We start from the raw sequence: 25,000 nt of genomic DNA on the forward strand, positions 1-25,000 counted from the left end.
AGGCGGGGCGTCCAGCAGGCGGGGGTTCTGCAGGGCGACCCTCGATAAAAACAAACTGCTGCAGCCTGTTGCTGGAGGCCGAAACTAAACCAGAGCAAGAACAGCTTCAGCTTTCCTGATGGTCTGATCACTGAGCAGTTCTGAGTCAGTGTGTGTGTGTGTGTGTGTGTGTGTGTGTGTGTGTGTGTGTGTGTGTGTGTGTGTGTAGATTAAAGAAGCCACATTTTCCATCCAATTCTCTTTTTGCTGCTAAATGTTTTAGTATAGAGGTGTCGTCGTCTTCCTGTCGTCGTTGTTTCCGTTCTGCTGGTTCCGACCCGTTTAACGAGCTGCTGTCGCCTCCAGGGTCCTGCTGCCTCCAGATTTCACCATCTTCACCTACGGCCCAAACGGATCCCTGATCACATCCAGACCACCTGTCCAGGTGAGCGCTTTGCATCATTCTGTGTTGGCTTGGCGTTAACGAGTGTTTCTGATTGGACCTTAGCGTTACTGCAGCTAGCGTTTTGGTTAGCGGTACCCAGAGATCCAGTCCCTGCAGGTTCAGAACCACAGGGACCAGAACAAGCCGGTTCTGAAGCCTCGATGGGTCCAGAGCCTGATGATGCAGCTTCTGGTCTGCAGCCGACAGAAACAGGAAGCAGATCATCTGCGTGTCACTTCCTGGAGGCTATGTGTAATCGACCGACTCTTCTGTTGCTAAGCAACGATTCTGATCCAGTTTGACCAATAACCAGCTGAAGCGGAGCGGATAAAGGTTCTGCTGCTGTTCTGGGTCAGCTGGTCGGTGAAGATCAACACATTAATGATGAAAGCCTGAGCGTCACGGACCCACAGTCTCAGGCTACAGGGCCACTTCTGGCCCCCGAACCACCCTATGAACACCTTGGAATGAGGAGCTGCAAGAGAAAACTGATGGAGACGAAGAAGGAATCACTGGGATACAGGAAGTGGCCTCCTGTGGGACAGGAAGCGGCACTCGGCTTCTTCCTGTCTGGATCGGCTCCCCCTGCTGGCCTGACTCGGTATCCTCTCTGTTCCAGAACCACTGTCAGTACCAGGGCTTCGTTCAGGACATGGAGGGCTCTGCTGTGGCCATGAGCATCTGCGACGGCCTCAGGTACCGACCCGACAGAACCAGAATCTGGCTCAGAACAGACGGTTTGCCCAGAGTTCTGTCTGCCAGGCGTTTCAGTAATCGGTTCGTCTCCTGACTTCTCAGAGGAGTGATGCATCTCACCAACGACAGCTACGGCATCGAGCCACTGGACTCCGCCCCCGAGCAGCACCTGCTCTACCGCCTGCAGGATGTGACATCACAGCCCAGAGGATGTGGAACGCCTCACCACGGGCACGACAACGCTACGGAGCATGCTCAGTACGACCCTGAGGAGATCCAGCACCGCCGGAGCAGCAGGGTGAGTTCAGGCCCGAGGGCGGGGAAGGAGGTGAGGGTTCGAATCCCGGCTGACGCAGCAGACAGAAACACGAACACATTGAGTTTATAAAGACAGAGAGAAACTAAATTCATCAGAAAGAGGAAAAACGGCGAGTTAATCAGAAACATGGCTGCTTCCAGGTAAAGAGGGCCGTTCTCCACAAGACTCACTATGTGGAGCTGCTGCTGGTGGTCGACAACGACAGGGTGAGACACACACACACACACACATAGAGGCACACAGAGACACACACACACACACATAGAGGCACACACAGAGACACACACACACACACACATAGAGGCACACACAGAGACACACACACACATACACACATACAGGCACACACAGAGACACACACACACACACACATACAGGCACACACAGAGACACACACACACATACAGGCACACACAGAGACACACACAGAGACACACACACACACACATAGAGGCACACACAGAGACACACACACACACACATAGAGACACAGAGACACACACACATACACACATACAGGCACACACAGAGACACACACACACACACACACATACAGGCACACACAGAGACACACACACACATACAGGCACACACAGAGACACACACAGAGACACACACACACACACACACACACATAGAGGCACACACAGAGACACACACACACACACATAGACACACACACACACACACACATAGAGGCACACACAGAGACACACACACACACATACAGGCACACACAGAGACACACACAGAGACACACACACATACAGGCACACACAGAGACACACACACACACACATAGAGGCACACACAGAGACACACACACACACACACATAGAGGCACACACAGAGACACACACACACATAGAGGCACACACAGAGACACACACACACACACATAGACACACACACACACACACACACACACACACACACATACAGGCACACACAGAGACACACACACACACATAGACACACACACACACACACACACATACACACATACAGGCACACACAGAGACACACACACACACACATAGAGGCACACACACACATAGACACACACACACATAGACACACACACACACACATAGACACACACACATAGACACACACACACACACACATACAGGCACACACAGAGACACACACACACACACATAGAGGCACACACACACATAGACACACACACACATAGACACACACACACAACCCCTGTACTGTCGTTAAGCCCCACCTCCTTCAGCCTCTGTGCTGATTGGTTGTCTCTTCTTCTGCAGTTTAAACACATGAATGGAAACGAGACGGCGGTCAGAGAGCAGATGGTTCACCTGGCGAACCTCATGGACGCCGTAAGAACACACACACACACACACACACACACACACACACACACACACACATGAAACGCAGGGCAACAAATCCATCAACTTTCTTTATAAACTACGGATGAAAATCGAGTGAAATCTGAGGTTCTGCCGTCAGGCTGAACTTAGTAACAACGGATCGGCTCTGCGCTACGGTTGGTCGTTAAGGTTCTGCTTCTGACTCCGTGCAGATCTACATGCAGCTGAACGTCCGGGTGGTTCTGGTCGGTGTGGACATCTGGACCAAGCAGAACCTGATCAACACGGAGGGCGGAGCCGGAGAGGTGCTGAGCCGCTTCACCCAGTGGAGAGAGAAGGAGCTGGTTCCCCGGCGGCGACACGACTCGGCCCAGCTCATCCTGTGAGTCAGAGGAGGAAGAGGAGGAGGAAGAGGAAGAGGAGGAGAAGGAGGAGGAGGAGAATGGGGAGGAGGAGGAAGAGGAGGGGGAGGAGGAGGAGGAGGAGGAGGAGGAGGAAGAGGAGGAGGACAAAGAGGAGGAGGAGGAGGAGGAGGACAAAGAGGAGGAGGAAGAGGAAGAGGAGGAGGAGGAGGAGGAGGAGGAGGAGGAGGAGGAGGAGGAAGAGGAGGAGGAAGAGGAGGAGGAGGAGGAAGAGGGGGAGGAAGAGGGGGAGGAGGAGAGTGATGATGATGATGATGATCATGGTGATGATGATGGTCTTGTTGGTGCTGCAGGATGAAGAGCTTTGGTGTAACAGCAGGAATGGCGTTTGTCTCCACCGTCTGCTCCAGAAGTCATGGAGGAGGAATCAATGCGGTAACGCTGTGTTTTACGTGACCTTTGACCCTGACCCCTGTCGGCCGCCGGACGTCATCGTCTCTCTCTCTTCAGTTCCTGAACAACAACGTCGCGGCCTTCGCCTCCATCGTGGCTCACGAACTCGGACACAACCTGGGGATGAACCATGACGACGGGCGGACCTGCAGCTGCCCCGCCGCCGCCTGCATCATGCACTCCGGAGCCACGTAGGACGCCACGCCATCCGGACAGAACCAGAACCCGTCCGGACCTCGTTCCTTCCCGGAGCCTCCCTCCTTTCCTGAAGGGTCAGAGGTCGGACACAGACCTCCTTCCCTCAGCCCCGGTCCAGACCTGCGCGATCCCAATCAGACCGCTGAGGAGCAGGAGGGAAAGTCTGGGGCGGAATGAGAGCCGGATCGGACCGTCCTGCAGAACTCGCCATCTTCATCGTTCTCCTTTTGTTTCTGCAGAGGATCCAAAAGCTTCAGCAGCTGCAGCGCCGACGACTTTGAGAAGATGATCCTGTCGACGGGAGGGACGTGTCTCTTGAACGTCCCCCGCCCCGACGAGGCCTACAGCGCCCCCTACTGTGGGAACAGGCTGGTGGACGTCGGGGAGGAGTGCGACTGTGGATCAGAGAAGGTCTGAAGCTTTCAGCTCATCGAGGTCCTTTGGTTTCATGAGGTGCTTCAGATATGCTGAAACAAGCTAACACGATCAGCTGGAGATCTGCTGTTTGCTAGAGCTAAAGCCATTAGCAAGAGCTAAAGCCATTAGCTATAGCTAAAGCCATTAGGACGAGCTAAAACCATTAGCTGGAGCTAAAAACATTAGCTAGAGCTAAAGCCATAAGCTAGAGCTAAAGCCATTAGCTAGAGCTAAAAACATTAGCTAGAGCTAAAGCCATTAGCTAGAGCTAAAAACATTAGCTAGAGCTAAAGCCATTAGCTAGAGCTAAAAACATTAGCTAGAGCTAAAGCCATAAACTAGAGCTAGAGCTAAATCCATTAGCAAGTGCTAAAGCCATTAGCTAGAGCTGAAACCATTAGCAAGAACAAAAAACATTAGCTAGAGCTAAAAACATTAGCTAGAGCTAAAGCCATTAGCTAGAGCTAAAAGCATTAGCTAGACCTAAAGCCATAAGCTAGAGCTAGAGCTAAAGCCATTAGCTAGAGCTAAAAACATTAGCTAGAGCTAAAAACATTAGCAAGAACAAAAACCATTAGCTAGAGCCAAAAACATTAGCTAGAGCTAAAGCCATTAGCTAGAGCTAAAAACATTAGCTAGAGCTAAAAACATTAGCAAGACTTAAAAACATTAGCTAGAGCTAAAAACATTAGCAAGAGCTAAAACCATTAGCTAGAGCTAAAGCCATTAGCCAGAGTTTGGTTCTGAGAGCTTAGAGTCTGACCTGAATGGTCTGTGTGCAGGAGTGTGAGAAGGACCCCTGCTGTGAGTATCGGACCTGTAAGCTGAAGCCTGGGGCTCAGTGTGCGTCCGGAGAGTGCTGCTCCGGCTGTCAGGTAACCGCCGCCGGCCGCTGGAGAGCAGCTTTCCAGAGCGAACCTCAGAACCGAACTGGGTCTGTCTGACTGCAGTTCCTCCCTGGAGGGACGGTGTGCCGCTCCAAGAAGGACCTGGAGTGTGATCTGCCGGAGTACTGCAACGGCTCCACCTCCTTCTGTCAGAGCGACGTCTTCGTCCAGGTGAGTCCCCGCCTCCCCGTCTTCCTCAAGAAGGCGCTGTATCTAACTCGATGTGCGTTTCAGAACGGGCATCCTTGCCGCAACCAGCAGGCCTACTGCTACAACGGGAGGTGCCAGCACCTGGACGGACAGTGCCAGGCCCTGTTTGGACCCAGTAGGTTCTGGTTCATCCTTGACCCGGTTGGGATGTTCTGGAATCTTCTGACTCTTCCTCGTCTACAGAGGCAACGGCCGCTCCCGACATCTGCTTCAAAGACGTCAACAGCAAAGGAGATCGCTTTCGGCAACTGCGGCTACCAGCACTACGGCTACAAGAAGTGTGAGAGCAGGTAACCCTCACTCACAGCGTACCTGAGCCCAGCCCAGTCCAGCCCAGTCCAGCGCAGGGCCAGCCCTCCGGGTCACGTGACTCTGTCCCCATAGGAACGCCCAGTGCGGGAAGCTGCAGTGCCTGAACGTGAAGGGCGGGACGGTGTTCGGCATCCTGCCCTCCATCATCACCACTCCGATACGCGGAGCCACCTGCTTCGGGGTCGACTTCATGCTGGGCTCCGACGTTCCCGACCCGGGAATGGTGAATGAAGGGACCAAGTGTGGAGACAACAAGGTGATGGGAGGTCTGGGAGGGTTTGTAGGACCGGGAGGGCTGGTTACTAGGAGACGCTGATGATTTCTTCTTCTGTGGTGTTCAGGTGTGTATGAACTTTGAGTGTCGCGGCGCGGACGTCCTGAGCTATGACTGTGATGTGGAGACAAAGTGCCACGGACACGGGGTGAGACAGGGTGGATCCGGCCTGAGAGGGGAACATTATGATCCAGTCTGATGCGTACCTGTGTCTCTGCCAGGTGTGTAACAGCAACAGGAACTGCCACTGCGACTACGGTCGGGCGCCGCCGTCCTGCAAGCTGTCGGGCTACGGCGGCAGCGTGGACAGCGGACCCACGTGGAACGGTACGGTCCATGTGTCCTGCGGCGTCCCTGCTCCGTGCTGACTCGGTGTGTCGTCCACAGATAAGGACACGTCTCTCAGGGACGGCCTCCTCGTCTTCTTCCTCCTCGTCCTTCCTCTGCTGGGTCTGGGAGCGTTTGTCTTCCTGCGCCGCAACGAGCTGCTGCGGCGCCTTGGACTGAGCCGCAGGAAGAGGTCGCAGGGCTACCAGTGAGTACCGACCCGCTGCAGCCCACCATGGGACAGGAAGTCCCGCCTCGAGACAGGAAGTCCCGCCCCGAAACGTCTGAGTTTCTGCTTTGGATGAGATTTCACAATGAATGTCGGGCTTGTGATCGCCCCCTGCAGTTCGCAGTGTTTATTTGTGTTTCTGTGCAGTGAACGTTTCTCTGTTTCGTCTTCAGGGAAGACGGAGTGACTTCGACCAAACCGATCAATCCTGGCAGAGCTCCGCCTCCCAGAGCGCAGCCGCCCCCTGCTGGCCACGGCACGGCCAACTTCATCGTCAGGGACGGGGTGAGTCTGCTGCAGCGATGCTGCTGCATCACTTTTTTACCTCCCAGGTGAAAGAGACGCTGCAATCCTCTTATTGATTTATTTCTGATGAACTCGTCAACTGATCAGTAATAAATCACCACCAATAATTCATCTGCAGTCTGACGCATCATGACAGTAAACCTTTGATTTAAAACTCAACCTGATTGGCTGCTTGAGGCGGTAGATGGCAGTGTGTGTGTGTGTGTGTGTGTGTGTGTGTGTGTGTGTGTGTGTGTGTGTGTGTGTGTGTGTGTGTGTGTGTGTGTGTGTGTGTGTGTGACTGACTGATAATTGAAGCTAATTACCGTAATTTTCGGACTATAAGCCGCGACTTTTCCCCCATTTTTCGACCCTGCGGCTTATATAACAGTGCAGTTTATCTAAGGATTTTTACAGCTAACGGCCACTAGGGGGATACCTAATCTCTATGGCAAGCCATTTTAACATAAATTCGGTTCCGTCTGACTATCCGTAATTATATTCTAGATATCTGAAAATGCATTTTGACTAGACAAAACTACATTTTGACTATCTGGAATGGTAATTTAAGATATCTGCACTTATATTCTGACTAGTAAGAATAATAATTCAAGATATCTTCAATTACATTTTGACTAGTCAGAATGTAATTAGAGATATCTCAAATAGGTATTTTGTCTAGTCAAAATATAATTAGAGATATCTTAAATTGCTAAAATGTCTAGTCATAAAACAATTTGAGATATCTGGAATGTAAGGGCGGCAAAACCAAATTTATGTTAAAACGGCTTGGCATAAAATCCATGGATTTTACCATCCACCATGTTGACGTCACATTTGCTTCAACACACAAGTAGTCGCGCGCACGGGAACGCGGAAGTCCTCCCGAAGCAGACTTCTACCGCGAGTGGTACGAGACAGAAGGACAGCAAGAAAGACGGACATTGCAAGCACAAGACAGTTTGTGAGACACTCTCATTATCTACTCACACAAGTTTGCGAGTTGATCCTGATGGCGTGGAGGAGAGTAAAAAAATTCACAACCACCAACGGGTTCAGAAAGGCTGGACTGCTGCGTGATTGAGAGGAGGACGCCGCCACACCTGAGGCCTTTCAGAGGCTGTTCGATTCCGACAGTGACGAAGAGGAGTTCGTTGGTTTTGAGAGCGACATCGAAAGAGAGGGGAGAGTGGCTGACGAAGCCCTGAACCTGTTTGTTTCCGACACTGAAGATGAGGACTTTTGTGGTTTTAGTACGGAGGAAGAAGACGAAGATGAGGATTAATGACTTGACTTTTCTGGTTACAGCCGTTTACTCCAAAGATGAAGAGGAGGGTTATGGTAATAACTTTTCTGGTAGGCTGATAACCGTATATTTTAAGCAGCCGTGTTACTGCAATTTAGACTTACTGTCGTGTCACAGGCACTTTATTTGTTGTTGTAGCTTTATATGTTCTCTAGCTTCTGTAGCTACTATTGCACTAAATGGTTGAAAACGTTAGGCAAATATGCATCTTGTTTGTTCAAATGTTTATAAATGGGAGCTACTATTGCACTAAATTGTAACAGTTAACGTATGCAAATATGCAATTTGTGTTGAAATGTTAATAAATAGGAGATTCCCCAAACAGTTGCCCCTTTCACAACAATCCCCTCTGTGCACGAACCATATGGTAATTACGTAAATAAAAAACCTGCTTATAGTCCGGTGCGGCTTGTATATGTACAAATCATGCAATTTAGCTTCTGCGGCTTATATTCAGGTGCGGCTAATAGTCCGGAAAGTACGGTAAAATAAACTGACATCTGGCGTTTTCTCACAGCATCATGCTCAGCTGCTGCCGCCGCAGCAGGTAAGATCCTCTCACCTCACTGCTGTAGGAGTTATAATATTAATAACTATTAATAATATTCTACATATTATTAATAATAATATTATGATAATTAAAATAATAATAATAATGCACTCACAGCTCTAATGTCCGTCTCAAACTTTAACGTTCCAACATTCTGACTTCACTGTTTGGCTGAATAAAAGTAAACTGAGCTGCACTGAAGCCGAAGCTCCTTCCAGTCCCTGGCATCCCGCTAAACAGTGACATAAAGTATATTTGTTGTAACATCATTTTTATCTAATTAATTTCCAAAAGTCCCAAACCAAATTTGTTTAAAATGCAAAATATTAAAAATACAAAAACAAAAAACTTTTTAATGGTAATAATATTAATAAAGATTTATTGGGGGAAATTAAATGAGCAAAATTTATTAAATTAATTGAGCAAGAAAAAGAAACTAAACCAACAGAAAAACTGCAATAATGTTTTTCTTTAACATTTTTCATTATTTTTCTCAGTGGCTTCTTTAGTTTATGATTATTACTTATTTTAGTTTTAATTAATAAAATTAAACACATTTGAAATGTTTACTCTCTGCTCTCAGTTTGGAGAAGATTCATGTGGATTAATTGATATTTTACTCCATGTTGTGTTTTCAGGTGGGGGAGACCATTGAGCGAGCTCCGCCCTTCACCACAAGGCCGCCACCGCCTCCTCTGTAGGGACACTTACACGCCTCACACACACCTTACACACTTCATACACACTTCATACACACTTCATACACACGCCTTACACACTTCATACACACTTCATACACACTTCATACACACGCCTTACACACTTCATACACACTTCATACATACACACGCCTTACACACTTCATACACACTTCATACACACGCCTTACACACTTCATACACACTTCATACACACGCCTTACACACTTCATACACACTTCATACACACGCCTTACACACTTCATACACACTTCATACACACGCCTTACACACGCCTCACACACGCCTTACACACTTCATACACACTTCATACACACTTCATACACACGCCTTACACACTTCATACACACTTCATACACACTTCATACACACTTCATACACACTTCATACACACTTCATACACACGCCTTGATGAGGAGCAGAAAAATGACATGTTTTCTGTTTTTGTCTTCTGCAGAAAACCGAAACCTTCTGCTGCATCTCAGCCTCTGGTGCCTCAAAGACCCGCCCCCGCTCCACCTGTTTAGCCAATCAGGAGCTTCTTCTCAACTCCGCCCTCTTTCTCCTGACCTTCAGTATGCTCTCTGGTTCCTTAGCAACACCCAGGGAGCGATCAATGAGGCCGACATAGAGGTGCAGCCGGACTTGGACTAGGCCGACAGGTGGGACTTGGACTAGGCCAAGAGGTCGGACTTGGACTTGGCCGACAGGTCGGACAGGTCACAGCAGGACTGAACCGAAGCACCTCTTTCTTTTGTTCACCTTAACTTGATCATGTGACCTCTGCTGTAGCCAAACCAGACAATCAGATTGCAGAGCATAAAATAGCAGCTAAATAAACACAGTTCATGTTCATAAAGCGGTTCCTGGAGCAGAAACAATGCTGAGTTCGCTCACTTCCCCACGGAGCAGTTACCTTCATATTCTGCTGGGGCTGTTACCTGGGCTCCCAGTGTTCCCAGTGACATGATGATAAACCTTAGCAGGAAATACTGGCCCAACTCTGCTGCAATTTTATTATGCAATAAAATTATATCATATTCCTTCATAAGTTTTACATAGCAAATCCTCCATACCCATAAAATGCTAACATGTCATTCCCATGAGCTGCTGAGCTGTTAGCCTGTAAGCTAGCAATTCATAAAACTATAGCAACTTATAGCCTTGATATTTATATAGTTAAATATGGACAAAAATTTATTTTTAACATTCTAATTATTCTCTAAAATGTGTCAAATATCCTGGGTGTTAACAGGTGATGCTAACATTAGCATGCTACGTTAGCATTCTCCAGTGTTCTTAATCAAACCATTTAAAATGTTTTATATAATGTTTGAGTTACGACTAATAAGCAGTCAGTAGTATTTACAATCCTGTCAGAAAACCATCGTATCTTTCTAGTTAGTGTTAGCATGCTACATTAGCATCTTCTATTACAGCAGCAGTGAATTAGACTTGTTGACAAAAGTTTCAAACACTGTTTCACTGCTTCATTGATATTTATTAGCAACAATTGTGTCTTATCTCTTAATTCAATCAATAATTTTTGAAATATCAGGAAACAACAATTAGGTCAGCTTAGCATTAGCATCTTCTGTTCTGGTGGCAGTGAATTAGACAAGGTGAAAAAGTTTCAGTGCTTCCTTTAGCGTATGTTTTTAACAATCAATCCAGCCAATAATCTTTAATTATTGCGCATTTCTTTATCTGAAAACAACAATTATCAGAGGACTTAGCATGCACATGCCATTAGATGTACTTTTTTGTCATGTCTTAAATTTGTCAGAAAACACCGGAAAAATGTGGTTGAAGGTGTGAATCTTCATGGTTAGCATGCTAACATTAGCATTACTGCAGCTGCATTACTGGACCTTCCATAATTGTCTGCACCACACAGTAAAAAACATGTTCAATAAAAAGGAGTATGCCATCTTGCTAGTAAAAAGAAGGTAGCCTTGCTCTGATTGGCTGGTTTGTGTTACAGGGGGGCGGAGCCTTTACCTTCTGTAATCTTTTCCAGTTAAAGAGCCGTTGTTGTGTTGAACTGCAGCTGTGCTCAACACTGTCATAGGAATGTAACGCACCCTACAGGCGCCGTGTGGAGGTGCGTTTAGTTTCCGCACCTCCTCGACTCACTCAGTATTCTCCCAGTATGCAACACGAGGAGCTCAGGGCGGCTCCGACTTTTGATTTTCCATGTGTGGTACGAGGCGTCTGCACGATTTATGCAGTTTGATCTCTAAGATAACAAACATCAGACTCTTTGCAACCAGGGAAGTTCACTGCAGCCGCGGAGAAAACGTGTCTGCATCGCTGCACTGACTGAAACTGGACCCGGGTCTGGGTCTGGATCTGAACCCGAGTCTGGATCTGGGTCTGAACCCGGATCTGGGTCTGAACCCGGATCTGGATCTGGACCTGGACCCGGATCTGGATCTGGATCTGGATCTGGACCTGGACCCGGATCTGGATCTGGATCCGACAGACTCTCCCTGCTTGCTTTGCACAGAACCTGAGGACTCTGCGTTAGGGCTAACTAACTTTGTGCCAACTGACTCTTGGATGCCAAACCGAGACGCGAGGCGGGCAGAAGCGTCGGGTCGGCGCCGGCCGGCCGGTCGGTGAGGAGGAAACGGAGCAGATCTCATGCTGAGGCTCAAGCAGCTCCGACATCATGGCCGCCTCCTGTTCAACTCTTCACATAGAAACATGACGACTCTTCCTGACCCTCAAGATTTCCTCTTCAAAAGCTGAAAACTGATTGTTTTGTTCATTTGGGACAAAACTACCTTGGGCTCTTAGTTAGATTTTTTATAGATAATTTTGACCTCTGATTGGATGCTGATTCCTCCTACATTTTACTAGATGTTTCACAGAATGTTGCATAGCTTCTGCTGAAAGGTTTGTCCCGTCCGCAGCTCTGATGCACAATTAAATATGAAATATTACTCAGAAACACGATCAAAACATCAGCTGCAAATACTAATTTCTTTCTTTGGTGATTTCCAGCGGTGGGCACATCTCTGCTAATGCGCTAACACGCTAACAGCACAGCTAATATTTCATCCTCTTTTAGCTTTTGCTAACTTTGAAAACATTTTGCATACTTAGTTTCCCCTAAATTAATTTGTCCATATAAACTCTACAGCACTGATTTACTTGGCTGTTTTGTAAAGTTTTAATTGAAGAAAATTTGAGGCCTGTGATTTGAACGTGTATATTCATGCTCTTATTTTGAAGGGGGTAAAGATGCAGCAATTCTGTTTCCTCCATTTTTTTTTATCAAACTGAGCAACTGACAATATGCAACAAACAAACAAGCAACCAGCATTGGTGTTGCGCTTTAGCGTTAGCATATGCTAAATACCATGCCAGTGTAGCGCTTCAGCGTTAGCAGAGCGAATGTTTAATATTAGGGCCTTAGGGTTAGCACAACTAGCTTTGTAGTTTGCTACACTGGTAATTTGTTTTCCCCTGAACCTGCAGGCGGTCACCAGGGGGCGCTGGTGCACACTGATGTCACTGTACAATAAAACAGGATCACAAACATAAAGGTCAAGGAATATTTCCATGAATAATAAAACTGACAAAATTTAAACCCTTTCAACTGAAAAATCATCGAAACAGAAACATTTTCAAAGTCTGGTTGCCTTTGATATGTATCAGTATTTTTGCTTTAATGTTTAAACTTTGTAACACTTTGTCACATGTGAAAGTACATTCAGAAGAGTGGAAAGAAACATACTGCAACTATATTCAAAATAAATAAATAATAAATTAGAGAAGTTATTTCTAAGTAATTTGTTTAGCAGGAGCCCAGAGATTAAGCCATGTTTTAAGATCTGATGTTTTGAGTCTAAACGTGAGATTTGTTAAAGCGTCTGATCGGTTTGCTCACTGGTTCTGTTCCCAGTTCAGGCCTTCAGATTGGGATCATGAGCAGAGAGGACAGGAAATCGATCACTCTTTACATTTATAGATCAATAATATATATAGATATAATTCACGAGTGTTGAGGAATATAAAGTAGGGCTAATAGAGGTGAGCTTGTTTCATTGATGGTGAACCTGTGAGTTGGACACAGAATCTTATTTTCTATTACAGAATGATTTATAGCATTTCTGTTTGTTTCTGGTCATCAACAATATGTCATGTTTTTGTTTCAGTGTTAAATAAAACTTCCTGCCCCGGCTGGAGGTCAGAAATTCACACGTTCATTCATCCTGACAGGAAGTCTGATTGTTGAAGATGCTCATGGACCCGCTGTGGTTGCTATGGCAACAGTGATGTATTTCAGCTTCAAACAGTAATTTAATAAACTTCATTAAATCTGATCTGATCTTCATTAAATCTTCTGTGATTATCCTCTGATTTACACAAACTCAAATATTTACATACACCCCTCATGAACAGGTCAGAGCTTTAGAAGGCCGTCCCAGCATCATACTGCCACCACCATGGTTTAGTTACTCTACTAAGAACTGTGTATTTTTATTTCAAATACAGGATTTGTGAAAAAAAAATGTTTTTGTTCCAAAGACCAGCATAAAAGTAGCTTGTAGAAATGATAAAGTTTAACTGGACCTGCGTCCAGCTCCTCCTCTTGTACGTCGTGACGTCAGCGACGTCCTCGCTGTCATCACTTCACCGGGAGAGAAGGGCGTCCGGGGAAACTGGCCGAGAGCGGAGCCGCTGGGACTCTTCTGGAGGTTAGTACCTGGCTCAATGTGCTCTGTGCTGGGCTGCAGACTGTGTAGCGACGGCCTGTCGCTGTGTGCGATGAAGGAGGATTTCAGTCTGAGTTTAAACATTTTCTAAACCCTGTTTGGTGTTAGCATGCTGCGCCGCTAGCCTCGTGTGAGCTAACAGCAGTCCGAGCTGAACTCTGAGGTCACCTATGAAAAGCAGCCCCACTTGAGGAGGCTTGGTCCTCCTCTGGGGTTCGGTACGGTCCGTTTTCATTTTCTGAGTTAGTCTGGTTAGCGCCAGGTTATCTGCGGAGCTAACCGGCTAATTGCATAACCTGATGCGTTAGCCATGAAGGTAATCAGCCTCTCTGCGGAGTATCCCGCACTATTTGGCCTGTCAGAGCAGTTTTTAACCGTTGAATCACTCCCAGCAGCTGAGTTTCCAGAGTTTTAATAAGCTGTCGGTAATTTTGAGAAACTCATGACTCGGGAAAGGACAAAGTTACCGACAGCTTCAGTAGCCAATAGGCGGACGGGCTTTCTGAGGAGCAGCCAATCAGAGGGCCGGCTGGACCGTTGGTGGGCGTGTCCAGACGGGACTGGAGCCGCACAACAAGGTCAAAACAGAACCTCCAGCTGGATCTGGGCGGAGGTTCTGACGGCTCTGTCCGAACCAGAACCAGCCGGGTCAAGTTTCAGGTGAGGGACACGAACTGTGGAGAAGTTCTTCAGAACTTCCCAGAACGAAAGCTGGTTGCCATGGTGACTGGACCAGAACCAGCTGGGTGTCAGAGCAGCATCCGGTTCAGAAAGGAGTTTCACTCTGATGAACGTTCTTCTGATTAATGAACGTTTAAATGACTGTATACCGACGAGGCATAACATTATGACCACACAGTGAACTCCTAATAATACGTGTTTGGCCTCAGGAGTTACAGAACCTCTGTGTCGGATCAGAACCAGTCCCGGTCCGGTCTGTCCTGGTGAAGAAGTTCAGTAATCTGCTTCTGTTACATTCTACTCAGTACATCAGGAATGGATCAGGCCTGGAATAACAAGATCCCAGGTTTCATCTCCGAACCGGTTACCCTGACAGCCTGATCTGAAGACGTGACTGATGGATTCACCTGTTCAGAGACAAACACCTGAGGACCTCTGACGTCCCTGCCGGTCCAAACTGTTGGCCGCTGGTCCTTTGGGCCTGTGAACACCAAGCGAACTCTGGTTCGGATCTGACGCAGATGTGAACGGCAAGCGGACCTGACTGCTCCAAAACCAGGGAGAGCAGGGCATTCTGGGTAAATGCAGACAAAATTCACGTTAGCCTTAAAATGTCTGAATTAAATCGATGAGATGTTGTCACTTCAGTCTCCAGTCGGTCTGGATTCACATGAGACCAGAACTGGATGTTGGCTGCATCCTGGTTCTGACCCGGTTAGGGGAGTAATCGGGTTCTGACCCGGTTTGGGGAGTAATCGGGTTCTGACCCGGTTAGGGGAGTAATCGTACATCCATCTATATCCATGAATGATTAATAACAAAGCAAAATGTAAATATGGATCCATTTAAGAAACTTTTACTTTGATTGTTTCAGTTTCTGCCAGAGTTCAGCTAAAACTGCTGAGTTTTATTTTAGTCAATATAAACGTGAAACATTGTTTGGGTATCGGATATCAGATCGCAACAATCTGAGTTAAAATGAATCAAAATGCATCACAGCAGACTTTACATCATCAATCAGGTCAGTCAGTCCGTTTATTGGTCTATCAAATTCAGCAGTCAGGCGGCTCCTTCTAACTTTATCACAAAGTCTTAAACTCCAAGAATGACGTTCGTCAATCATCATCTGAACAGATCAATAAATTGTCCTAATGTTTAATCGTCAGACCTTCCTGCTGGAGAACCTATTCAGTCTCTGATTGGTTTCTCAGATCAGAACGTAACTCTCTCTGTCTCCCTCAGTGGACGTTTGATTCGACGCTTCCTGTGCGGCGGCGGCCCGGGTGGAGCTTACTGTCAGAGGCGCAGGACGTCCGGCCCGTCGGACCGATCGGCACCAGGCGCTGTGAGGACCGCTCATGCATCGCTTAAGGACTTGTGCGGCGCGGTTGCGCCCGCTCACCGCCTCGCAGGCGGCACAGACTGTCGGCCAGCAGCGGCCAATCACAGCCACCGGCGCCGCCGGCTCAAGGACGTTTCAGCCAATCAGGAGCTACTCGGCGCCGGTGGCGTCGGAGCCGTTCCTGAACGGGACGAGCTCCAACTACGTGGAGGAGATGTACTACGCCTGGCTGGAGAATCCCAAGAGCGTCCACAAGGTGAGGCGACCCGGCTGGACCGGGGTCAGAGGTCAGGCCGGCTGCTCCGGGTGAACAACTGGAGAAATGGTGGCGCCTCCTGCTGGTCTGATGAGAATCCTCTCTGGTTCTGGAGAGAAGTCTCTTTTTGGGTCCAGAAGGTTCTGAAGATCCACAGGCTTTTACTGTCTGGTGGTGTGTCAGCTGGTTCTGGTTCAGGTTCTGGTTGGAGGTGTGACCTAATGACCTCTTCTCCTTTGAGCTGTAGTAGTTCTATTGTTCTGACCCAGTGGGTCAGAACCCGTAAATCCCACATCCAGTTGGGAGCCTGAAGGCGACTCAGCTGCCTTCAGAACCGACCCGATATCGTTGGAGCGCCACTAAAGGACATCGGCTAATTTTAGATCCCAGACGCTCCGACACATGGCCCAACTGCTGCACTGGACCAGAACCAGAACCTCTGCAGGTTCTGGTCCAGATTTCCTGCCGGAGCGGAGTTCAGATCGGGTCGAGTCAGAACAGGAACCGGGTCCAGAGCGGTTCCTAGCAGGAAGAGGGTTTAAATCTGTTAAACTCACAGCAGTTATTTATCCTCATAAACTCCCTCTAAACATGTTTAAAACTGAAATGTGCCAGTATTGATGGGTTTTGGTTCCACCAGAAAAGCAATCAAAATTAAAAGATATCAATAAGAATCAATCAATAGCTGCAGATTAGTGATGGTCATCACTGTGTGGATGGACCTGCAGGCGCCTGTTTTTAAACGTCTGGTCAGACTGATTGCTACCGTAATGTCTGGACTATATTGATCGCTACCGTAATGTCTGGACTATATTGATCGCTACCGTAATGTCTGGACTATATTGATCGCTACCGTAATGTCTGGACTATATTGATCGCTACCGTAATGTCTGGACAACATTGATCGCTACCGTAATGTCTGGACAACATTGATCGCTACCATAATGTCTGGACTAGATTGATCGCTATCGTAATGTCTGGACAACATTGATCGCTACCGTAATGTCTGGACAACATTGATCGCTACCATAATGTCTGGACTAGATTGATCGCTATCGTAATGTCTGGACTATATTGACCCCTACCGTAATGCCTTTGCTATATTTTGACCCCTACCATAATGTCTGGACTATATTGACCCCTACCGTAATGTCTGGACAACATTGATCGCTACCGTAATGTCTGAACTATATTGATCGCTATCGTAATGTCTGGACTATATTGACCCCTACCGTAATGTCTGGACAACATTGATCGCTACCGTAATGTCTGGGCTATGTTGATCGCTACCGTAATGTCTGGACTATATTGACCGCTACCGTAATGTCTGGACTACATTGATCGCTACAGTAATGTCTGGACTATATTGATCGCTACCGAAATGTCTGGACTATATTGACCGCTACCGTAATGTCTGGACTATATTGATCGCTACCGTAATGTCTGGACAACATTGATCGCTACCGTAATGTCTGGACAACATTGATCGCTACCATAATGTCTGAACTATATTGATCGCTATCGTAATGTCTGGGCTATATTTTGACCCCTACCATAATGTCTGGACTATATTGACCCCTACCGTAATGTCTGGACAACATTGATCGCTACCGTAATGTCTGGACTATATTGATCGCTACCGTAATGTCTGGACTACATTGATCGCTACCATAATGTCTGGACTACATTGATCGCTACCGTAATGTCTGCAGCCCTCGGCTCGGTTCCTGAAGTGACTCAGGCTGTTCTGCATTGGGAGTAAAAATGATTCATAGCAAAGCATTATCGCTCTGTTCTCCAGAGGGGGAGAAATAATGGTTCACTCTTTGCAGTTCTTGATCACCAAAGGATTTCTACACGTGACTTTTGAGTGAAGACAAAATATTGCCAGTTCCTTGTACATATTTATATAGTAGCACCAAAAGAAATTACTAAAACTATTGTGAAATCTCAGAGAGACTGATTAAGTTTTGTAACTATATGAGGCTCAGAGGTTTTTGTGATGCAGAAAATGAATCTCCATGTTTTGCTGATTTCTGCTGCTGTGTGATTTTCATGACCGTTTGACAACAAATTGAAATTACATGCTAAATTACTGTTAAAAATCTCCTCTCATCTGTCTTGTCTGACCTCTGACCGCTTCCTCCTTCCCTCCAGTCGTGGGACGTGTTTTTCCGTAACGCCAACGCCGGCGCGCCCCCCGGCGCCGCCTACCAGTCTCCTCTGGGTCTGGCGGCTCCTCAGCTGTCCTCGCTGGTCGGCGCTCAGCCCAACGCGGAGAAGCTGGTGGAGGATCATCTGGCTGTCCAGACCCTCATCAGAGCCTACCAGGTACGGAAACCGTCACCTCTGAACCAGTGAACTATGAACCTGAACTGATTCAGTTTGAGTCACGTTGAGCTGGGCTTTGACCTGATTCTGCTGAAGTTGGCGCTTTCAGAAGTCTTGTTTTCATGTTTAGTGCAGTGAACTCAGGCCAGTTAGCAGGATAAAACTTCCTGGTTTGGTTGTGTTGGTGCTTCACATGAAAATAGCAAATGTTTTCTCTGACGACGGCGCAGATTGAGAATGGGGTCCAGAGAGCCACGGTTCTAAACTGTCGCTAACAGAATGAATGGGAATCTGTAGCTCATGCACAGTATGATGAAAAACACAGCTGCTTCCTACGATCCACAGAAGAAGAAACTACCCACAATGCCAGTTTGGACGAGCCGCGTGTCCGTGGGGATACGGTTTCCCCTCGTCTCCTCGCTCCGCTCCGCCAGGCGCAAAAACACGCCTGATTGTTCGCCGCTTTCATCCAGAGAACTCCGGGCAGCGTAGCGAAAGCTCAGCGTGTTTCAGCAAAGTCTTTTCACTTCTTTGCCACCGGGCTCTCATCAGTGAGTGTGTGGGTTTCCCCAGGTACTGGCGACATGCGAATCGACGCAACGACTTTCAGGTAGAACTGTTTGACGCACAACGTAGCACCTACTAGTGGCGTGGCGAGGGCGTTGCACCTTTTTCTTGTGGGCCTTCAGTGGAAACAAAGATTGTAATTGGAATGACTTTGTGTAAATGTGTTCACAGAAATGGAAAAAAACATTTTTGTTGATTATTGTCATGAAAACAGCCTCAGAAAATTTTCTCATCAATTTCTGCATATTAACAGGTTAAAATTTACTTATTTTTAAAATGATAAATTATTTAGTGAAATTGTTTGAACTTGACTGAACATTGGTGTTAAACTGAGATAAAATCTTGAGCTTTCTGTTTCTTTCAGCCATGATTTCTCTGATTTCTCTGAACATGTTTCTGTCTGGGTTATGAGAGAAAAGGGCCTAGTCCATGTCGCCGATATCTGGGAAAACTTAAACATTTTCATTGGTTTTTTGTCTTTCATCCACATGAAAATGCCGTTTAATATTAAAAACAATTATTTATACAAAATCTGACCAAAGTGAAGATTTAAAAAAACCTGTATGTGTTTGTTTGTTTATGGGAAACAGATTTAAAATCTTAACGGTTTTAAATTATCGACAGATAATTCACAGATTTATCCATAGACTCGCTGTGACATTTATGTCCAGTTAATACTTGTGATTTTGCTGCCAGTCCAACATTATAAATTTAACATCGTATCCACCATCAGTGTGACTTTGGTTGTGATGCTAATTAGCGACACTAGGCATTAAGGGAAAAAACTGGCCGTTGGTTTGCAGATTAATTTCAACAAGCTGAGAGACTGAAGCTGTTTTTGAGCAGCCATTTGTTTTCATGGCTGCAGTGTTGTGATGTTTAGCTTCAGTGTGGAGGAGGAATCAACCAGGTCAGAGAGGGAAACAAGTACTTCCTGCTTCCTGACTGCAGCGACGCGAAGGCGCCGCCGCACTGTTTCCATGGCAACAGATTACTGTACTAATGAGGCTTTTATGTTCCAGGTAAATTAATGTGGATAAGCTGGGAAACGGCTTCAATAATAGTTTCCAAGAGTTTATTTCCGTACAGTGATTTTGGAAGCTGTTCATCGCTCCATCAGCCAGCAGAGTCCGTTTGCTTTAATCCAGCTGCAGGTTCACAACCAGCTGCGGTTCCAGTCCAAAGCTGCGTTTGGCTGCTCACTGCGGAGAAAAACAAACCCTGACAGTAAACCTGATGACCGGAGCGCATGGAGGGACCGTCCTGACCAGCATCGCTGCCAGCAGCAAAACTTCTGGTCAGGGGTCATTAGAGCTGACTCCATGTTGTTACAGGAAGCAGTCGTCACAGCCCCCAGCTTCAGGTTGAAAATAAATCCAGGTGAATGTGAGCAGGCACTTTGAAAGATTCATATTCCTGCATCATAAGTCATAAGAAGATCAGGTGGAGTACCGCGCCATTAAAGTCAAGATGCTTTTTTAAAATGCTGGTCTCACTGTGAAGCTACTTCACATACTTCAGGCTCTTTATAGTTCATGTTCTCATATGCAAATGAGGGGCGGGGCTTTCTCTGGGGCGGGGCTAATCTGAACGCACAGACCTGAGACTTTAGGTAAAGCAGTTCTGTTCCGACCAAAACACAACCAGATGTTAAATCAGCTTCATTAGCGAACCCAGAGCCGCCAGCACCAGACAGCAGGAGCTGATTCAATCGTAGCCGCCGTCCATCACTTCAGCTTCTTCTGCTGATGAATTTTGACGGATGTCTCACATCGACGACGTCGGGGTCGGATAAAATGCGACGGTTCTGGACTATTGGACACGATCTAGTTCCTCATCTGATGATGTGAACTCTGCCAGTCACTGCCGTCTGATTGGCCCCGCCCCCAGAGAAAGCCCCGCCCTCATTTGAGTTTCAGAAAGAACAGCCGGTAATATAAACCGAGGTAAGAAATAAAAGTATGAAATAAGTGAAGCTGCCTTTAAATAAATGAACTGGTGAAATGAACCAGAGGGTTGAGATCTGCTGGTGAAACCTTCTGCAGCTGCGTTTCCATTGATCGCTCAAACTGCCGTTTTAAAATAAACTTGCTGATTGGAAACTGCACATTAAAAATGGTTTTCTGATCTAATTTCTCTAGGATGCTGCGGTTTTTCAGCCGTATCAAAATTATTTCATAAAATTGCCATGGAAACAGTTAGTCACATGTGATCAACAACTGGATGTTGCTACTGGCGGAAATGAAGAAGACGACGACAGGAAGTGGTAGAAGGAAGACGGCGCTGCGTTTTTTTTAATGTCGTCACATGAACAAACTTAACGTGAGATAGAAATGATTTTTTTAGTTCTTGGGAACATTGCAGGAAGCAGTTTTTGACGCCTGCAGCTGGACGGTGTTAACGGTGTGTGTGTGTGTGTGTGTGTGTGTGTCCGGCCTGGGTGTGTGTTCAGGTCCTGGGCCATCACAACGCCCACCTGGACCCTCTGGGGATCAGCTGTGTGAATTTTGACGACGCTCCGGTCAGCGCCGGCTTCCAGGACGTCGGTGAGACGCCAGAACAGAACCAGAACTCTCATGTTAACGTTGCTCTTCCTCCCACCCATCCTCTTCCTCCTCCTCTGACCCTCTGACACTCCCCTCTGTTGTGACTCTTCATCACTCCTCCTGTCCTGTCCCGGGTGGGTTCTGTGTCGCCCCCTGCAGATCCGGGGGCACCACGTGGCCCAGCTGGACCCGCTGGGCATCATGGACGCCGATCTGGACTCATGCGTTCCCACTGACATTATTACATCCTCCGACAAGCTGGGTGAGGACCCTCAGCCTCCTGCCCGCCACTCTCACCGCAGCGGGAAGGTTCCCCCGATCGGGAACGCGTCCCACACTAAAACCCTGGATGTGCAGCGGAGGGAGTTCCCTCTGAAACGTTCGCATGCCAGAAGGTTCCGGCGTGGCGTCTGGAAACTTCTGGCATATGAAGAACGTCGAGGGCAAGAACCCACAGATTCCAGCTGACAAGAGCTTCACTGCTTTTAATCTTTTCTCACTAAAACAAACTATTGTTCTAGTCGGTGGTCGTTCATAAAGGCTCATAAAGCTGGGAGAAATGATCAGGTTTTCTGACTGAAACAAGCTTTCATCCATTCATCCATTCATGGAGGCTTTTAGTGAAACTCCAGTTGAGATGATTGGGCTTCGTGACACGGACCAGAACACGGTCTGCTGTGGTGGCAGCATGATGCTCAGGTGATGCTCACAGGTCCATGTGACCCCATAAACCCTCCACCACAGCATGATACCGCCACCACCAGCATGACCCGCTGGTACCAGTCCAGACCGGGTGCTACCACCAGAACCCTGCACTGGTTCTCCACATCAGGGTCATTTATCTTTGGTTCAAACATCCTGTTGGAGGACCAATCAGGGCTGGCTTTGGTCTGAACCTGAGGAAACATCAGCAAGATGTCTGATCAGTTCCAGTTTTGCTCTGACTGAACTAGCTCTACATATAGAGCTATAAACATAGACATTGTGATGGTTGTGTGGCTTTTTGTTGGTTCTGACGGGCTGGCGGTTTGTTGGGTCACTGCAGCAGCTTCCGTGTCTGTCATTAGTGCTAACGTCAGCATTTAGCAGCTTTAGCTGGAAGAGAGACGAGAAGAGATGGATGTCATGTGACTCCGCCCCCAGAGCGGCGTGCAGGTCAACATGGCCGCCGCTCAGTTTAGTCCTGAACTGAAAGGAAACCCTGGAGACCAACCTCAAAGACCTGGATCTGAAGATTAACCATCAGAACCAGGAGAACCATCAGAACCAGGAGAACCATCAGAACCAGGAGAACCATCAGAACCAGGAGAACGGTTCTGGTTGCTGTGATTATTTTCATGCAACATTTTTGGATAAAATTTAAAAACGCAAAGTCTGAATCCTCCAGAGTCACTTTGAGCCAGATACCAGACATGCAGCGTTTAGAACCCGATCAGAACTCAGATCCACATACTAGCTGAACCCGCCCACTGTGATGGAGTGGCTCTGATCCACAGAGCCTCAGGATGGTCTGTAGTTTAGTGGGACGCCACATCAGTGTCAGAGTTACTCTGTGCCAGGAACCGGGCCCGGTAGTGGATCTGCAGGTGGCCTGGAGGCTTACCCGCTCAGAAGGTTATGGTTCTGTGATGGTTCTGATCCATACTGCTAACAGATTCAGCTACAGCTTTGATTAATGACAGAAGAATAAACATTATGGAACCATGAAACCGGTCCACAGTGGGTAGAGCGGAACAAACCGGACCCTATTCAGATCCCCATGGAATGGTTGGTGTGTTGGTTCTGAACCAGGAATTAGCCGCAGCCCCATTGAATGGTTGGTGTGTTGGTTCAGAACCAGGAATTAGCCGCAGCCCCATTGAATGGTTGGTGCTGTGGTTCAGAACCAGGAATTAGCCGCAGCCCCATGGAATGGTTGGTGTGTTGGTTCTGAACCAGGAATTAGCCACAGCCCCATGGAATGGTTGGTGTGTTGGTTCTGAACCAGGAATTAGCCGCAGCCCCATGGAATGGTTGGTGTGTTGGTTCTGAACCAGGAATTAGCCGCATCCCCATTGAATGGTTGGTGTGTTGGTTCAGAACCAGGAATTAGCCGCAGCCCCATTGAATGGTTGGTGCTGTGGTTCAGAACCAGGAATTAGCCGCAGCCCCATGGAATGGTTGGTGTGTTGGTTCTGAACCAGGAATTAGCCACAGCCCCATGGAATGGTTGGTGTGTTGGTTCTGAACCAGGAATTAGCCGCAGCCCCATTGAATGGTTGGTGCTGTGGTTCAGAACCAGGAATTAGCCACAGCCCCATTGAATGGTTGGTGTGTTGGTTCTGAACCAGGAATTAGCCGCATCCCCATGGAATGGTTGGTGTGTTGGTTCTGAACCAGGAATTAGCCGCATCCCCATGGAATGGTTGCTGCTGTGGTTCAGAGCCAGGAATTAGCCGTGTCCCGATGGAAAGGCTCGGTGCTGTGGTTCTGATCGGGTCCAGTTCTGACTAACCCAGCATGGTGTGGCCTTCATCTCTCCATCGCTGCGCCGCAGCCGGAGGTTCTGTAGAACGGGGCGGTGCTGCGGATGCAGAGATGCTGTTGGTGGCAACATAAAGGCTGACGGTCATTAATGTTGTCTGGGTGTTTCTCCCCATCGCTGCCCCCTGCTGGTGACCTCCAGACGTGGCTGTGCTCAAGAAGAGGCTGAGGTTCCTAACGGTAGGAGGTAGGAACTGCTGCTGCTCCGTAGATCGGCTTGACTTCGCTGCCCAGGTTCTGGACCCCCAAACGGGTCCAGCTGTCTGCCGGTTCTGACCCGGTCCTCTCCGTCCCGGTCCAATGGACATGCAGAACGTCCTTGGGTTCTGCTCAGTTTTCATGTAATCAGCTGCAACTGTAGAAAAGCGTCTGTGGACGTTTTGCGTTTCGTTGTGTCTGAAAACCACAGATAAAAAAAGACGTTAAAGTTGTAGCACCTAACCTCTAATGAGACAGATCTCCTGGAGCTAGCCTGAGCTAGCATCGATACCAACCAAAAATAGCCAATCATCATCTGGAGGCGGGTCTCAGCGCTGTCAATCACCTTCATGTACTTGCTGCTAAATGTGTTAATGGCGTAGAAACGACTTACAGGAAAACCATTAATCTGTTGTCATTGGTGGCTATGCTAACTAGCCTTAGCACTGATGACAGGATATGCTGGATGCAGAGAGGAGGAGGGATGAGCAGCGCCATACAGGATAGTGATGTA

At 47.6% G+C, this 25,000-nt stretch overlaps 2 protein-coding genes across 4 annotated transcripts in view; both read left to right on the forward strand.

Annotated features, from left to right (window-relative positions):
• Nucleotides 1-11,706, forward strand: part of adam9 (ADAM metallopeptidase domain 9) — a 20,574-nt gene extending 8,868 nt beyond the window's left edge. The window contains 22 exon segments of the mRNA XM_055039059.1: nucleotides 346-424; nucleotides 1,044-1,120; nucleotides 1,223-1,418; nucleotides 1,580-1,645; nucleotides 2,721-2,792; nucleotides 2,999-3,168; nucleotides 3,502-3,583; nucleotides 3,659-3,792; nucleotides 4,039-4,210; nucleotides 4,999-5,091; nucleotides 5,167-5,274; nucleotides 5,338-5,428; nucleotides 5,497-5,552; nucleotides 5,554-5,603; nucleotides 5,698-5,881; nucleotides 5,967-6,047; nucleotides 6,121-6,226; nucleotides 6,287-6,434; nucleotides 6,629-6,740; nucleotides 8,564-8,593; nucleotides 9,235-9,293; nucleotides 9,773-11,706. Of these exon segments, the coding sequence (XP_054895034.1) occupies nucleotides 346-424; nucleotides 1,044-1,120; nucleotides 1,223-1,418; nucleotides 1,580-1,645; nucleotides 2,721-2,792; nucleotides 2,999-3,168; nucleotides 3,502-3,583; nucleotides 3,659-3,792; nucleotides 4,039-4,210; nucleotides 4,999-5,091; nucleotides 5,167-5,274; nucleotides 5,338-5,428; nucleotides 5,497-5,552; nucleotides 5,554-5,603; nucleotides 5,698-5,881; nucleotides 5,967-6,047; nucleotides 6,121-6,226; nucleotides 6,287-6,434; nucleotides 6,629-6,740; nucleotides 8,564-8,593; nucleotides 9,235-9,293; nucleotides 9,773-9,842 (2,236 nt within the window). The 3' untranslated portion in view covers nucleotides 9,843-11,706.
• A 2,228-nt stretch (nucleotides 11,707-13,934) lies between these two features.
• The window catches only part of ogdha (oxoglutarate dehydrogenase a), a 19,064-nt gene continuing 7,998 nt past the window's right edge, over nucleotides 13,935-25,000 (forward strand). The window contains exons 1-6 of one of the 3 annotated variants that reach the window (XM_055039062.1): nucleotides 13,935-14,024; nucleotides 15,966-16,321; nucleotides 18,479-18,652; nucleotides 21,672-21,740; nucleotides 21,925-22,027; nucleotides 24,431-24,475. In XM_055039062.1, the coding sequence (XP_054895037.1) occupies nucleotides 16,082-16,321; nucleotides 18,479-18,652; nucleotides 21,672-21,740; nucleotides 21,925-22,027; nucleotides 24,431-24,475 (631 nt within the window). In that variant the 5' untranslated portion in view covers nucleotides 13,935-14,024; nucleotides 15,966-16,081. Of the gene's footprint in view, nucleotides 14,025-15,965; nucleotides 16,322-18,478; nucleotides 18,653-21,671; nucleotides 21,766-21,924; nucleotides 22,028-24,430; nucleotides 24,476-25,000 lie in introns of all 3 variants that reach the window. The other 2 variants (XM_055039061.1, XM_055039060.1) reach the window with 2 other exon arrangements.

Source organism: Poeciliopsis prolifica, unplaced genomic scaffold, assembly GCF_027474105.1.
Source record: "Poeciliopsis prolifica strain line A6 unplaced genomic scaffold, Auburn_PproV2 SCAFFOLD014, whole genome shotgun sequence".
Lineage (NCBI taxonomy): Eukaryota > Metazoa > Chordata > Actinopteri > Cyprinodontiformes > Poeciliidae > Poeciliopsis > Poeciliopsis prolifica.